Source organism: Oncorhynchus mykiss, chromosome 3 (assembly GCF_057628025.1).
Source record: "Oncorhynchus mykiss isolate SJ-2025 chromosome 3, ASM5762802v1, whole genome shotgun sequence".
Classification (NCBI taxonomy): Eukaryota; Metazoa; Chordata; class Actinopteri; order Salmoniformes; family Salmonidae; genus Oncorhynchus; species Oncorhynchus mykiss.
Genome location: NC_143024.1, coordinates 57,227,686 through 57,242,000, shown reverse-complemented (window position 1 = coordinate 57,242,000; position 14,315 = coordinate 57,227,686). Strand labels below are relative to the sequence as shown.

General features: G+C 41.0%; 1 protein-coding gene across 1 annotated transcript; it reads right to left on the bottom strand.

Annotated features, from left to right (window-relative positions):
* Nucleotides 1–5,894: 5,894 nt before the first annotated feature.
* LOC110520024 (C-X-C chemokine receptor type 4-like) lies at nt 5,895–7,896 on the bottom strand. The gene is given in 3 exon segments (NM_001124342.2): nt 5,895–6,433; nt 6,435–7,498; nt 7,840–7,896. Coding segments are annotated over 2 exon segments (1,088 nt in total). The 5' UTR covers nt 7,864–7,896; the 3' UTR covers nt 5,895–6,433.
* Nucleotides 7,897–14,315: the final 6,419 nt, after the last annotated feature.

The following is a 14,315-nucleotide window of genomic DNA, read 5'->3' as shown; positions in this document are numbered from 1 at the left end:
AGACACTTGCCAGTTGGTCAGCGCATGCTTTGCGTACACGCCCTGGTAATCCGTCTGGTCCTGCGGCTTTATGAATGCTGACCTGTTTAAAGTTCTTACTTACATCGACTATGGAGAGTGGGCTCACACAGTCGTCTGAAACTGCTGGTGCTCTCATGCATGCTTCAGTGTTGCTTGCCTCGAAGCTCATCTGGTAGGCTTGTGTCACTGGGCAGCTCGCAGCTGGGCTTCCCTTTGTAATCTGTAATAGTTTGTAAGCCCTGCCACATCCAAAGAGCGTCAAAGCCGGTGTAGTAGGATTAAATCTTAGTCCTGTATTGACACTCTGCCTGTTTGATGGTTCGTCGGAGGGCATAGCGTGATTTCTTATACGTGTGCCCAGCTCCTTGAAAGCGGCAGCTCTAGCCTTTAGCTCAGTGCAGATGTTGCCTGTAATTCATGGCTTCTGGTTGGGATATGTACGTACAGTCACTGTGTGGATGATGTCATCAATGCACTTATTGATGAAGCTGGTGATTGATGTGGTATACTCCTCAATGCCATCGGATGAATCCCGGAACATATTCCATTCTGTGCTAGCAAAATAGTCCTGTAGCTTAGCATCTGCGTCATCTGACCACTTCCGCATTGAGCGAGTCACTGGTACTTCCTGCTTTAGTTTAGCTTGTAAGCAGGAATCAGGAGAATAGAATGATGGTCAGATTTACCAAATGGAGGGCAAGGGAGAGCTTTGTACACGTCTCTGTGTGTGTAAGATCATGCAAGATATGTACGTTTTGCTTACACTCTTAGCAATAAGGCATGCGGGAGTGTGGTATATTGCCAACATACCATGGCTAGGGGCTGTTCTTAGGCACGACGCAAACTGGAATGCCTGGATACAGCCCTTAGCCATGGTATATTGGCCATATACTACAAACCTCTGAGTTGCCTTATTGCTATTATAAACTTGTTACCAACGTAATTAGAGCAATAAAAATAAATGTTTTGCCATACCCGTGATATACGGACTGATATACCACGACTGTCAGCCAATCAGCATTTACGGATCAAACCACCCAGTTTATAATTATATACTGTATATATAATATATTTGGGGCAGCAGGTAGCCTAGTGGTTGGGCCAGTAACCGAAAGGTTGCTAGATCGAATCCTAGAGCTGACAAGGTAAAAATCTGTCGTTCTGCCCCTGAATAAGGCAGTTAACCCACTGTTCCTAGGCTGTCATTGTAAATAAGAATTTGCTCTTAACTAACTTGTGTGGTTAAATAAAGGTAAAAAATATACAGTACCAGTCAAAAGTTTGGACACACCTACTCATTCAAGGGTTTTTCTTTATTATTATTTTCTACATTGCAGAATAATAGTGAAGACATCCAAACTATGAAATAACACATATGGAATCATGTAGTACCCCAAAAAATGTTTAAAAAAGTAGATTATTCAAAGTAGCCACCATTTGCCTTGACGACTATGACGACTATTGGCATTCTCTCAACCAGCTTCATGAGGTAATCACCTGGAATGCTTTTCAATTAACAGGTGTGCCTTGTTAAAAGTAAATGTGTGGAATTGATTTCCTTCTTCATGCATTTGAGCCAATCAGTTGTGTTGTGACAAGGTAGGGGTGGTATACAGAAGATAGCCCTATTTGGTAAAAGACCAAGTCCATATTATGGCAAGAACAGCTCAAATAAGCAAAGACAAATGACAGTCCATCATTACTTTAAGAGATGAAGGTCAGTCAATCTTGAAAATGGCAAGAACATTGAAAGTTTCTTAAAGTGCAGTTGCAAAAACCATCAAGCGCTATGATGAAACTGGCTCTCATGAGGTCCGCCACAGGAAAGGAAGACCCAGAGTTACCTCTGCTGCAGAGGATAAGTTAATTAGAGTTACCAGCCTCAGAAATTGCAGCCCAAATAAATGCTTCACAGAGTTCAAGTAACAGAGACAGCGTGAATCAGGCCTTCATGGTCGAATTGCTGCAAAGAAACCACTACTAAAGGACACAAATAAGAAGAGACTTGCTTGGCCCAAGAAACACCAGCAATGGACATTAGACCGGTGGAAATCTGTCCTTTGGTCTGATGAGTCCAAATTTGAGATTTTTGGTTCCAACCGCTGTGTCTTTGTGAGACACAGAGTAGGTGAACGGATGATCTCCACATGTGTGGTTCCCACCGTGAAGCATGGAGGAGGAGATGTGATGGTGTGGGGGTGTTCTGCTGTTTACACTGTCTGTGTTTTTTTTTATGATTCAAGGCACACTTAACCAGCATGGCTACCACAGCATTCTGCAGCGATACACCATCTCATTTGGGTTGTGCTTAGTGGGACAGTCATTTGTTTTTCAACAGGACAATGGCCCAACACACCTCAAGGCTGTGTAATGGCTATTTGACCAAGAAGGAGAGTGATGGAGTGCTGCATCAACCCAATTGAGATAGTTTGGGATGAGTTGGATCGCAGAGTGAAGGAAAAGCAGCCAACACGTGCTCAACATATGAGGGAACTCCTTCAAGTCTGTTGGAAAATCAGCATCATGTTGTGGGGGTGCTTTGCTGCAGGAGGGACTGGTGCACTTCACAACATAGATGGCATCATGAGGAGGGAAATTATGTGGATATATTGAAGCAACATCTGAAGACATCAGTCAGGAAGTTAAAGCTTGGTTGCAAATGGGTCTTCCAAATGGACAATGACCCCAAGCATACTTCCAAAGTTGTGGCAAAATGGCTTAAGGACAACAAAGTAAAGGTATTGGAGTGGCCATCACAAAGCCCTGACCTCAATTCTATAGAAAATGTGTGGGCAAAACTGAAAAAGCGTGTGTGAGCAAGGAGGCCTACAAATCTGACCCAGTTACACCAGCTCTGTCAGGAGGAATGGGCCAAAATTCACCGTTTGACCCAGGTTTAACAATTTAAAGGCAATGCTACCAAATACTAATTGAGTGTATGTAAGCTTCTGACCCACTGGGAATGTGATGAAAGAAATAAAAGCTTAAATAAATCATTCTCTCTGCTATTGATCTGACATTTCACATTCTTAAAATAAAGTGGTCATCCTAACGGATTTAAGACAGGGAATTTTTACTATGAATAAATGTCAGGAATTGTGAAAAACTGAGTTTAAATATATTTGGCTAAGGTGTATGTAAACTTCCAACTTCAACTGTATAAAGCTATATCATATCAAGGACTTCATTGAGGGCCTAACTACTTTATAACTACTTTAAGGTGGTTCAACTTCCAAACAGGAAGTTGAGGAAATAATAATACACAGAAAATACCTGAATTTACAGGTAATGTCAAAATGTTTTCAAAACCGTGTAAGCTTTTGAAGTGCGGTCGATTTTTGGAGGCGTTTGCACTTTTGGGACTATTCCATTTGTTGCCTTGTATCGGTCAAACTAAATCCCCCGTGTGTTGCCCCGCTGACATTTTATTTTACATGAATGGCCTTTGCGACGAAATGGCTTTGGCACCCTGCTCTTAAATGCATCTAGTGGTCCATTGGGAGGGTTGAATAGAGTCGGGGGGGCCTAAGTATTTTCACAGGCTGTTGGCCACAGAAGCTCCTGATGCAGGAAACAGTCTTCCTGCTGGTCACTTCCCAACCAAAACAATGTAACCGTTAATAATAGGTTACTGTCCCAGAGGAACCTTGTCTGTTTATTTTACTTTAGCCTCCAACTAATAACACTTCCATCAGGTTAATATGAAGGAGATCTCTATTACCCTATACTTTAATCTCCCATAAATGTAATCTTAGCTCAGTTTAGCTGAGTCAAATCTTGTAGTAGAAGTTATCTTTATATCTCCCTCGATCGGAACCTCCAAACAGTTGAATGCACATTGCTAATGAACCCAGGTTAGAAACAATTTCCTGTGTATGTCAACAGCTTTAGCCTTTAACCTCTCGAAATGAAAAAAACATCCTATCCAAACCAGTGAATCACCACGGAACATTTTTGACTCAAAATGTGTTGACCATTTCTTCCTGAAAACACATGAGTTTTGAGTTTGAAACCATTGGTTTGTGTGATAATCAAGACGGATCTAAATGATTCAGTCTAAATTAGAGGATAATGATGATTATGATGATTGCATTCAACTGAATTGTGCTTCGGTCATACTAAACAAATCATTTCCGCATCATTTCAATATAATACATCTCTGATGCAATATCAAAGACATTGACTTTCAGATGGAGTATAAACATTAGTCTTTGATCAGTTCTATATAATCTCATATAGAGGTTTCCAAGTGGCAGTTAAGAAGCAGAAGTAGTGAGCCCAGCTGAACTCAATGGAGTGTGAATGGCCCAGTTCTCCCTCAGCTGAGTGGGGCAATTAGCTCTTATGCTAATAGGTGGACCATTCCAATACAAGTCCAGCAGGAAAAGCACTTCTTATTTCATCCTGTTTTATTGTGAGTCAACTGTGAGAACCTAGACTAAAAAATAAGCATAAACTTATGGGGGTGATTTACACCTTTTTTAAAGGTAAAGTCATGGTAATGCCTCCTAGTTGGACTCTGGTGCAATGGCTGTAACCACAACAATGCAGTGAAGCCCATTCAACATCTTAATTTACTACGGCATCCATTGTTTTTGGCTTCCTCCAGTCTCCAAATTGATCATCAGCCTTTCATCATTTCAAATGGATACATTCACTGTTCACATTTACCAATGGCTTACTATCAATTAATGAGTCTGTCTGCTTGTTTTTTTCTGTTTCACTATCCATAGGCCTACATACTGTACATGAGCCATACTCAACAAGTGGACCACGGACTGGATCTGGACCCAGAACGGTGTCAATACGGCCCCGGGTCACACAAAAAATCGAATGTTATGCAGTATTTGATTTGTAATAGTAGAAGCCACAAGGTGCAATGTCAACATTTGGTAGTGCATGAGTAGTTTTCCATTTGTCATCTCATTCACTGACAGACCTTAGAGAGATATTTATAACCTGTCAGAAATGTCCTGTTGATAAACTAGCCCATGTTAGCTAGCTAGGTAAATTAGTCTAACCAGCTATCTAAATCTTGTAGTTATCAGACCAGATGACATGCCCTGGGGCCTTGACCCCATGGGGGCACCCATTGATTTTTGTGGAGTCACTCAGGTATCATATGAACACACATAAGAATTTGCTAAATGTGTGAAATTGCAGTAAATTAGCTTATAAAAAAGCACATTTTCTCTGCCCCAAGACAAATGTGTAGAATTGCAGGAAATTAGCTTTAAAACTGCAAAATGCTATCTCCGCCTACAAGAGGGGTGTTAACAGTTTCGGGATAAATGCGTTGTGAGGTGGGTGTTTGTTACTACGCCGATAAATGACTATATTCATCGGGACCTTTTGCCACCTAGGGAATGTGTGACCGGGCCTTCTTAAATAACAGTTCATCACCCCTGCTGTACATCTTTTTTTTTTAAGTCCATGAAATGGAAATCATGTGTTCCCTATTGTATTATCATCACCAATATTGGATTGGAACGAAGACATCGGTCAGTCAGCATCTCTATTTGTGTATTCGTGCAGATAGATTGCTTTAAAAGGTTGTAATTAAGTTGAAACACACTGGATCATTACAAAGCCACTACATTATTGGGGGAGGGGTGCAGTTTGTCTACCTAAACTAAACATACATTATTTTCTTACTCCAGAACCAGCCATATGGGTGCTCGTCCTTCTGACTCGACCTCAAGAGCTTTTGTAGTGCCGCGGCTGCTTAAGATATAAAAGTGCACAGATGTTCTTGCAATTACAAGACTCTCTGGTCAGTCCTCCTCTTCAGTCAGATAAGGCCCCCGGGGGGACATTAGTCACTCATTTAGAGAGAAAAGTTTGAGAAAGCAATGAACACCATGGCCGTTACATGTCATTTATCCACATTTTATTTTAGAACACTTGAACAAAATGGCATTGACATTGAAATGATACAAACACTTATAACAAAATAGTGAAATAATTATACCAAACATTCAGTGTGAGCGACAGCAATAAATAATATAACTTCTAATCACACAAGTTAAGTGCGAACGGAAAAAAGGCAAACAACTATCTACAAATATTTTAAACGAACAAATAGTATCCCTAAGCAGACATGATGAAGTATGACATGTCCCGTATTAGAACAATGTATCTTCTATGATAGTCCGCAAGGAATTGCGTCTGTAGCAGAATTGATATATACAGTTGACCAGTCAATGGACATCAGGCTCTGCCTGTAGATTAAATCTCCTTTGTACATAAAATTATTTTCTTGACAAGAACAACAAAAAAAAAATGTAAGTGGCAACTACAAATAGAAAGAGCGTCTTTTTTGTTTTGGTGTCAAAACTGTACAAAATGTAGTTTGTCCCTGAAAAAGAAAGCTTAGTTTCAACCTGAGATTTAAAAGTCAAAGGATGGTGACTTAACTGCACAAGACACTTGAAGACTCGGATTCAGTGGATACAGATGAAATGGCTCCTCTTTTTTTAGTCAGTACTTTATGACTTGACCTACTGCTGACAGCCAGTGCATCTCGGGCAGATTTCTTGAACTTAACGCCCAGGAAAGCATAAAGGATGGGGTTGAGACAGCAATGAAAGTATGCCAGAGCCTCTGTGATTAAGAGCCAGGTCTGCAGACTCTGCTCCAGGGCACAGCTATGGGAGATCACATTGAGCAACATTAGGGTGTCCAGAAAGATCCCCACACAGTACGGCAGCCAGCAGCTGAAGAAGCACAGGATGAGGATTACGGTGGTCTTGAGAGCCTTCCTCTTCAACACTTGACCCTTGGCTCCCTGGGACAGCTTGGCAATGATGATGCAGTAGCAGGTGAGGATGACCAAACCAGGCAGGACAAAGCCCACCAGAATGTGCTGGAAACGGAACCCAGCCATCCAGTAGAAGCTGGTCTTCTGGGGGTAGATGCGCTGGCAGATGGTTCTGGAGCCTCCATCCAGAGCTGTGGCAAACACTATGTCAGGCACAGTGAGAACAGCAGCAGGTAGCCATACCGCCACATAGATCCATCTCTCTGCAAGCAGCTTCCTCTTCCTGGTGGTTTGGCTGTTGGTGGCATGCACCACTGCCAGGTACCTGTCCACGCTGATGAAAGCCAGAATCAGAACACTGCTATACAGGTTGATGGTGTAGATCACGTGCACAGTGGTACAGAGGAAGCCACCAAAGTACCAACTGCTGGCCGCATCCACTGCCCAGAAAGGTAGCGTGAAGACGAGTAGGAGGTCAGCCACAGAAAGATGGAGCCTGTATTTATCAGTCATCGTTTTGACCTTTTTCTGGTAGCCCATCACTGTTACTACCAGTCCATTTCCGACGATTCCAAGCAGAAAGATTATTCCATAAACTGTCGGTAAGAAGATCCTTTGAAAATCATCACCTCCGACTCTGTTGCACGGCTCCTCGAAACCCAAATCCAAGTCAAAATCCCCTGATTCTTCATAGCTGGTGTTGTCAAAAAATATGTGCTGCAAAAAATAATTATAATAATTATAAGATTATAATCGTTTACAATATGTCTATTAAAAATTATAATTGGCTATTTCTGAACATTATTAAAACTAAGTTAGTTATGACGGAATAGTTTAGGCCTATTATAAGGCTATATTTGTGTTATTCGAGAAACATTGATAAATTACTTCGAGAAAAGAAAATGCATACCAAAATTGCGGCGAAAGTATACAGAATAGTAATTTGAGAAACAGCCTCGTTTGTTATATAGAACAATGTGTTATAGAACCTATGTCTATATTAAAGCTATAGATACAATTACTATAATTTTAAATAATGACTGAAATGGTAAACTCACTTCGACCTCGTAAAAAGTAGACATCGTGGCAACGCAGTGATGCAGGTTATCTCCGCGGGTCTGAATAACTTTAGTAACCTAAAGATTGAAATGCACCTAAATAGCTTACCCTCCTTGCGCTCCTCCCAAAGGAGGAGCCTTGGCCGCGTGTGACACAATGTCGTTTTTAGGGTTCTCACAGAAGTGGCCGACGTCACTTGAATGCATAGATTAGTAACCTGAGGATTGAAATGAAACTATAGACTAGGCTATGATAAATCGACGCAGTAGCCCTTTTGCAATATTTGAACATTGGACAGATTGTACACATGGAGTGTTGAATGAGCCGTTAATTGGTATTGGAATCTCCGTGCACTTCAGTGGCGATTTTTAGCATGTACATCTTGGTGGGGCAAACTCCCAAACATGTTTTTAGATGAATGCCAGCAAAGCCACAACACTAAACAATACATTAATTGGACTATAACGGTGACAAATGGTAGCCACAAACTGTACATAAAGCTGCCCCAACACCTTACCACTGCTACACCTTGCTACCAGCAAACAGTTCATTCAACCTAATTTACTGCCATTTAAAAAAAAAAAACATAGCTGATATGGCTGACTTGCTTAAACTAATGTGGTTTCTCTTGACAATTGAGATGTACAAACTATGGCATAAGGGGACGACGAGCGGATAAGAGGCTATCCGTAATTTCGATTAAGGCATTAATGACAGAGCTAGGACGGACATAGTCAATATAAAAAACTATTTGTTCAGCACTTTTGAAATGTACAGCTACATAATTCAGAACATGGGCCTTTCTTACAGTATTCTCCCTGTACACCAAGTCAGAACCATAGCATAAATAAAAAAGGGCTTTAAGCAGACAATGAAAGCACTTACAATATTTGATGATGACATTTCTCTAAAACAGCCTATAGGCTACATGTGCACCACCAAATCAGAACAGTATGCTAAATTATGAGGGGAAAAGGGACCAAATGATTTGGGTGAGGCACATGGGCTACTAACAGCTTACTAGGCAACATACACTTAGTATTACTTTCTTAGCTACAGTAAACATATCTCCCTGGCATATTACATCATTTCTGCAGCAGCATACAATACATTTTTGGACTTCTTCTTGTGCTATGCTCACTTGAACAGTGGCACGGCGGTCCTTCATGGGAAAATTTTGTAATCGAATGTTGTCATCAAAGTCTGGCATTCTCTGGACTTATGGTGCTCTCAAGACAACTGGGAACAATAAAACAAGGTTGAATCATGGCGTTAGTGATCTTCAGGTCGGAGCTCTAGAAAGAGGCCTGAGTTCCTGACTTGGAATTCTGAGTTGCATGACCGTTCAAAAAGGGGCTTGAATTTTCGAGCTCTCCCCGTAGATTTTGCTGTGACGTAGTGTCCCCATGAGTGACAGAACACTGAGCCAATCACAGCGCAACTAGAGAACATTACCAACCCCTATGCTCCGTATTTTCCGCTGGCTGCCCCACCACCACAGAAAGCACTGAGCTAGGCTGGAACACTTGCATTTTGGAGCTGCCTTACTGAAGAAAGCCAAACAAGACCATGTTTGTATGCAGCTTTATTAACTCAATGATAAAACTTTTTTTGACATTGTTTTGATGCCAAAATAACATGCAAAACAGGCAAAAATCGACGAGGAGAGCTCGAAAATTCAAGCCTCTTGGCTGCTGCCATGGAGTTACATTAGAAGTGCCCATCCATGAAGGCTCAAGGGCATTGGCCACAGATAGAATTGTGTAAAATCCCGTTATATCTACAGTAGCTTTGATTGGACTGACACCATACTTTCAAAATCTTAGCAAGCAAGCTAGCAGTCATCATGAATCAAGTCGACAATATACTGGCAAATATATTTTTTTATTTGTTTTTGTAGCTAAACAAGTGCGGCTCAAAACAGGTGGGGCAGAATGACGAGTCGCCAATGATGCACTTATGTACTTTTCTCACTAAATCAACTATACTCCTCCGCGACAGGTAGCCCAGCGGTTAAGTTTATTGGGCCAGTAACCTAAAGGTCGCGGGTTTGAATCTGCAAGCCGGGAAGGTGAACAAATATGCAGTCCTGCCATTGAGCAAGGGAATTAACTCCAACAACAACTGGTTCCCGGGCGACCGATGACATGGATGTTGATTAAGGTAGCCTCCCGCACCTCTCTGATTCAGAGGGGTTGGATTAAATGCGTAAGACATTTCAGGTGAATGCATTGAGTTGTGCAACTGACTAGGTTTCACCTTTCTTTCATCCAGCCTGGTCTCATAGCGGCCCACAGCATCATGGATAACATCGATTCGGTAGTGCTGATAGGCATTTTCTGGCATTCGATATGTTTGATACGTTTTTTCCACAGGTCGTCACTTTCTAAGTAGGCCTACTGTTATGTCTACACTTTCCAAGTGTTGAGTGACCCAAAGGATTTGAAATATCTCTCTCTTATGTGCTCATGCTTAGACAGATCGTGGCACTCATTTTTCTCGCCTTTTTCTAACCATACTACTCTCACCATCTCTTATTTCAGTTGAAGTAATCCCCAGCTAGTGTTGGGTGATGATGGGGAAGGTCACTATGATCTTTAGGTTAAAAAAAAAAGGGTTACTCAGTAACCAAGTAGCTGCAGCCTGTAGCATGCAGTTATCCTCTTTGAAATCTGAAATTACTGACCGATTAAATGAATCCACCCACTTTATCAGTTCAACGTATATTTGTGTTGTAAAGCAAGTGTTTTTATGTACCACACCAATTCCATCAGATACAGAGAACAGGTAGCAGCAGTATTGTTAGGAACTCAACTCTTTTAACTAACACATTTTTGGGCTCTGTTTCCTGCAGATCCTGAGGAGAGGGGCCAGAGGGAGAGAGAATGCCCACTGTAAAGGATTGGATGGAGTCCTCTTATCAAAGCCAGCCACTGGCAAACAGTTTTTTTTCTGTCCCTGTGGTTGAAGTGTGTGCTGATGGATTAAATGTAGAGGCAGTGACTTACTACACGTTAAGTAAAACAACAACAAAAAACGATTGACTCCACACTCAATGATGAATAAAGATTTAATTACAAAAGTATACCTTCATAAAATAACATTTATTGATTTAGAATACTCTTGGGGCCAATGCTGAGTTCAAAAACAATTTCTAGGGCTAATAAAGGGTAAATAAGACTGTTATAAAGACCTTTTGTGACTTCAGTACAAATGTTTACCCAACTATTCATTGCATTTTGTGCTCACTATCATGTTTTAGTAGATAATTCACTAATCTATGCATGGAACAAGAGAAATTACTGTGAAATACATTAGTGTTGCTCACATTGTTTCGAGTGCATTTAAGAGACATTGAAACCATTTTCGTGAAGACCGTTTAAATGAGATCAATGTTCCAAAAGGTTATAGGAAAAAGTCTGCAGACCCCAGTGTAAGCAGCAGGAGCTTGCAGATAGCATTTAACAATCAGAATACAAAAGATCTATGAGCTATTTAGAATACAAATCAGAAGTGTAAAGAGCAGTAAGAGGACTCTTTGGTCATGAATGGGTATTAAAATGAAGTAAGAATGCAGGGGAGATAAAGAGAAGAATGAGCCATGCCTTGGAGAGGTTGAGTCAACAATGGGTTTTTTCCAGTCAGAACTCATCCATGGCCCACAGCAAGTGAGCAAAGAGAACATTTTTATCATGGTTGAAGTGCTCAAATATCACCTTCACTTTTTTTATTACCGCATAGAAAATAAGATACACCCTTTGTTGTTGAATCTGACTTTTGGGTTACCCCCTTAAATCCAAAATAAAGGGTTTAAGTTAGCAAATATGATTTTTATCTACCATCTGTTGGGCTCCTGAATGGTGCAGCGGTCTAAGGCACTGTATTTCAGTGCTAGAGGCGCCACTACAGACACCCTGGTTCGAATCCAGGCTGTATCACAACCGTCCGTGATTGGGAGTCCCATAAGGTGGCGCGCAATTGGCCGGTGTAGGCCGTTATTGTAAATAAGAATTTGTTCTTAACTGACTTCCCCAGTTAAATAAAGGTTATAAATAAAAATCTGTAAGAAATGCCAACATGTTTCAGCATATTTAAATGGGTGGTTCTTCAATTTAAAAAAATCTACATTTTATTCATTACACAAGATGGTTGTTCAATGGATATTTGTCTTGGATGCATAGTAGGCTCATTTGATTGCTACAATTTTTTTTATTTGGAATGCAGTCTGGTTTACAGAGCATTTCATTTTCTCTCGGTTTATTATGTTCCCCTTTGCCAACAGGTTGATTTAGCAACATAAAACATTTTAAAGAGTTTTGTCGATTTTAATTTAAAATTTCCCTGTCCAAGTCAAATCAAATCAAATTTTATTTGTCACATACACATGGTTAGCAGATGTTAATGCGAGTGTAGCGAAATGCTTGTCCTGATATTTGCATTGCCATACCTAAACAAAGAACCAAAGGAAAGCGAGCCCATCCATCTTCCTGTTGTCATGTGATTAAGCCTACAATAGTACGCATTTTGGATTGTTTTGTGCATAAATCTCAGTTGCATTGTTTGTTCCAATATGTCTGAACATAAAGGTATTCTCAGTATTCATATTAGAATGCACAACACCATTATCTGAAGTGATTTTACAGGGGTACTACTGATCTTCGTCTGTGGAGTCTTGGGGGAGGGGAAGCTTTTTTGCCAGCTTGTAGGAAGGAGGTAGTCAGGTTGAGCGATCCCTCATGCTTGTTTTTACCTGCTGCCTGTGCTTTTGTGCAAAGTTTGTCTCCTGTGAAGAGAGACGAGGTGCATTATGGGGTTGCATCAATAGAACATGACACCTATGGAGAGAGGTTCAAATCTGGGACTTATCACTGCATGTCAACCATAAACAGTGGTGATGTAGACAATTAGTCATAAAAACAAACAGGTTTTGCTTTACATAACACTAAGTAGCTGGAGTTCATCAGAATTAATTCAATTCCTCAAGAAATTGGCATTATTAAAAATCTTAACAAACCTTTTCACACTGCATATTCTTAGCCCAAGGCAAGACTGACCCTGGGATAGCTTAGCCTGTGTACACACAAACATTTGTTAACCATGGAACCAGTTTTTTGCCTGGCTACCCAAGGCCTTTTCACACTGCATTGTTCTTAGCCCCAGGCTATCCTAGCCCCATGCTAGACAAGACCTGGAATAGTTTAGCCTGTGTTCACACAACCATTTGTTAACCCTGGGCTAAGGATTCACACTTTTATTCCAAAGCCCTAGGCAAACGTGAACAAACACAACATGCGACCAACAAGCATTTCGGTACACTCGCATTAACATCTGCTAACCACGTGTATGTGACCAATAAAATTTGATTTGATTATATCTCTGACACGTGACCAATGTTATAAGTAATGAGACATGTGTTAATAACACATTACCTTTCGCTTCGAGCCTAGCATTTGATTTCCAACCCTGATGGTTTGTATAAACATTGCCGCCTCTGTCTGACCTCAGAAACAATTGTTTCACTTTTGAAATTCAATTTCGCCCTACATCAGAGAATTATGTGCACGAACGAGACAACTTCTCCGATTAAGGCGGAACCATGAAGCAATATTATTATAATGAATATATCCAATAAAATGTCAATACAAAAGCTATGAAAACAAATGAAAATTGAGCGTTTGCCAGCCTGCACAGCAACCAATGTTTTTGCAAGGATGAAAGTATTTCGTTTTTTCTCCTCAGAAGGCGTTCGGCGATCGACGTCACCGGCTTTCTAGCCGTCGCCGCTCCATTTTCAAGTATCCATTCGTTTTGTCTTGTTCCCTGCACACCTGGTTTTCATTCCCCAATCACACTACACGTATTTATTCCTCTGTCCCCCCCTCATTTCTTTGTGTGAGATTGTTTCGTGTTACGTGGACGCGCTATTTCTGGTGTGCGGTTATTCCGTGTTGTATATTCACGAGGTATGTTTATTTGTCTGTACTTTATTATTATTGTGACTGTTTGCGAGTTTTTGCACTTTGGCATATTGGATGGAGATTTCGACGCAGTGGCGTCCGTCCGTCTGTTGGTTTTTTCCGGCCTAAATAAAGTGTGCGCCTGTTCACAACTCTCTGCTCTCCTGCACCTGACTCCACTCCCAGTACCCACTCCATTGACAAATAGGATGAATTTGCTTATCAAACTAACTTATAGAGTACATTACAGACATCACGAGCAAATGTTAATTAAGTGACAGTGCAACTTGTTGTGATTGGACAGTGAGCATTCAAGGCATTGTTTTTGACCTTGTTTCACACTTGCTATTTTGTGTTTCTGGGGATAACTCTGAAAAGTCCGTGCTAACCCTGCACCGGAACAGGTCCAGCTAACCCTGGGCTAAGGGGGATGCTAGACCACTTTAGAATGTGCAAGTGTGAACACATGCTTAGCCCCAGGCTAAACTCTCCCTTAACCCTGAGCTGTGAATGAGCCT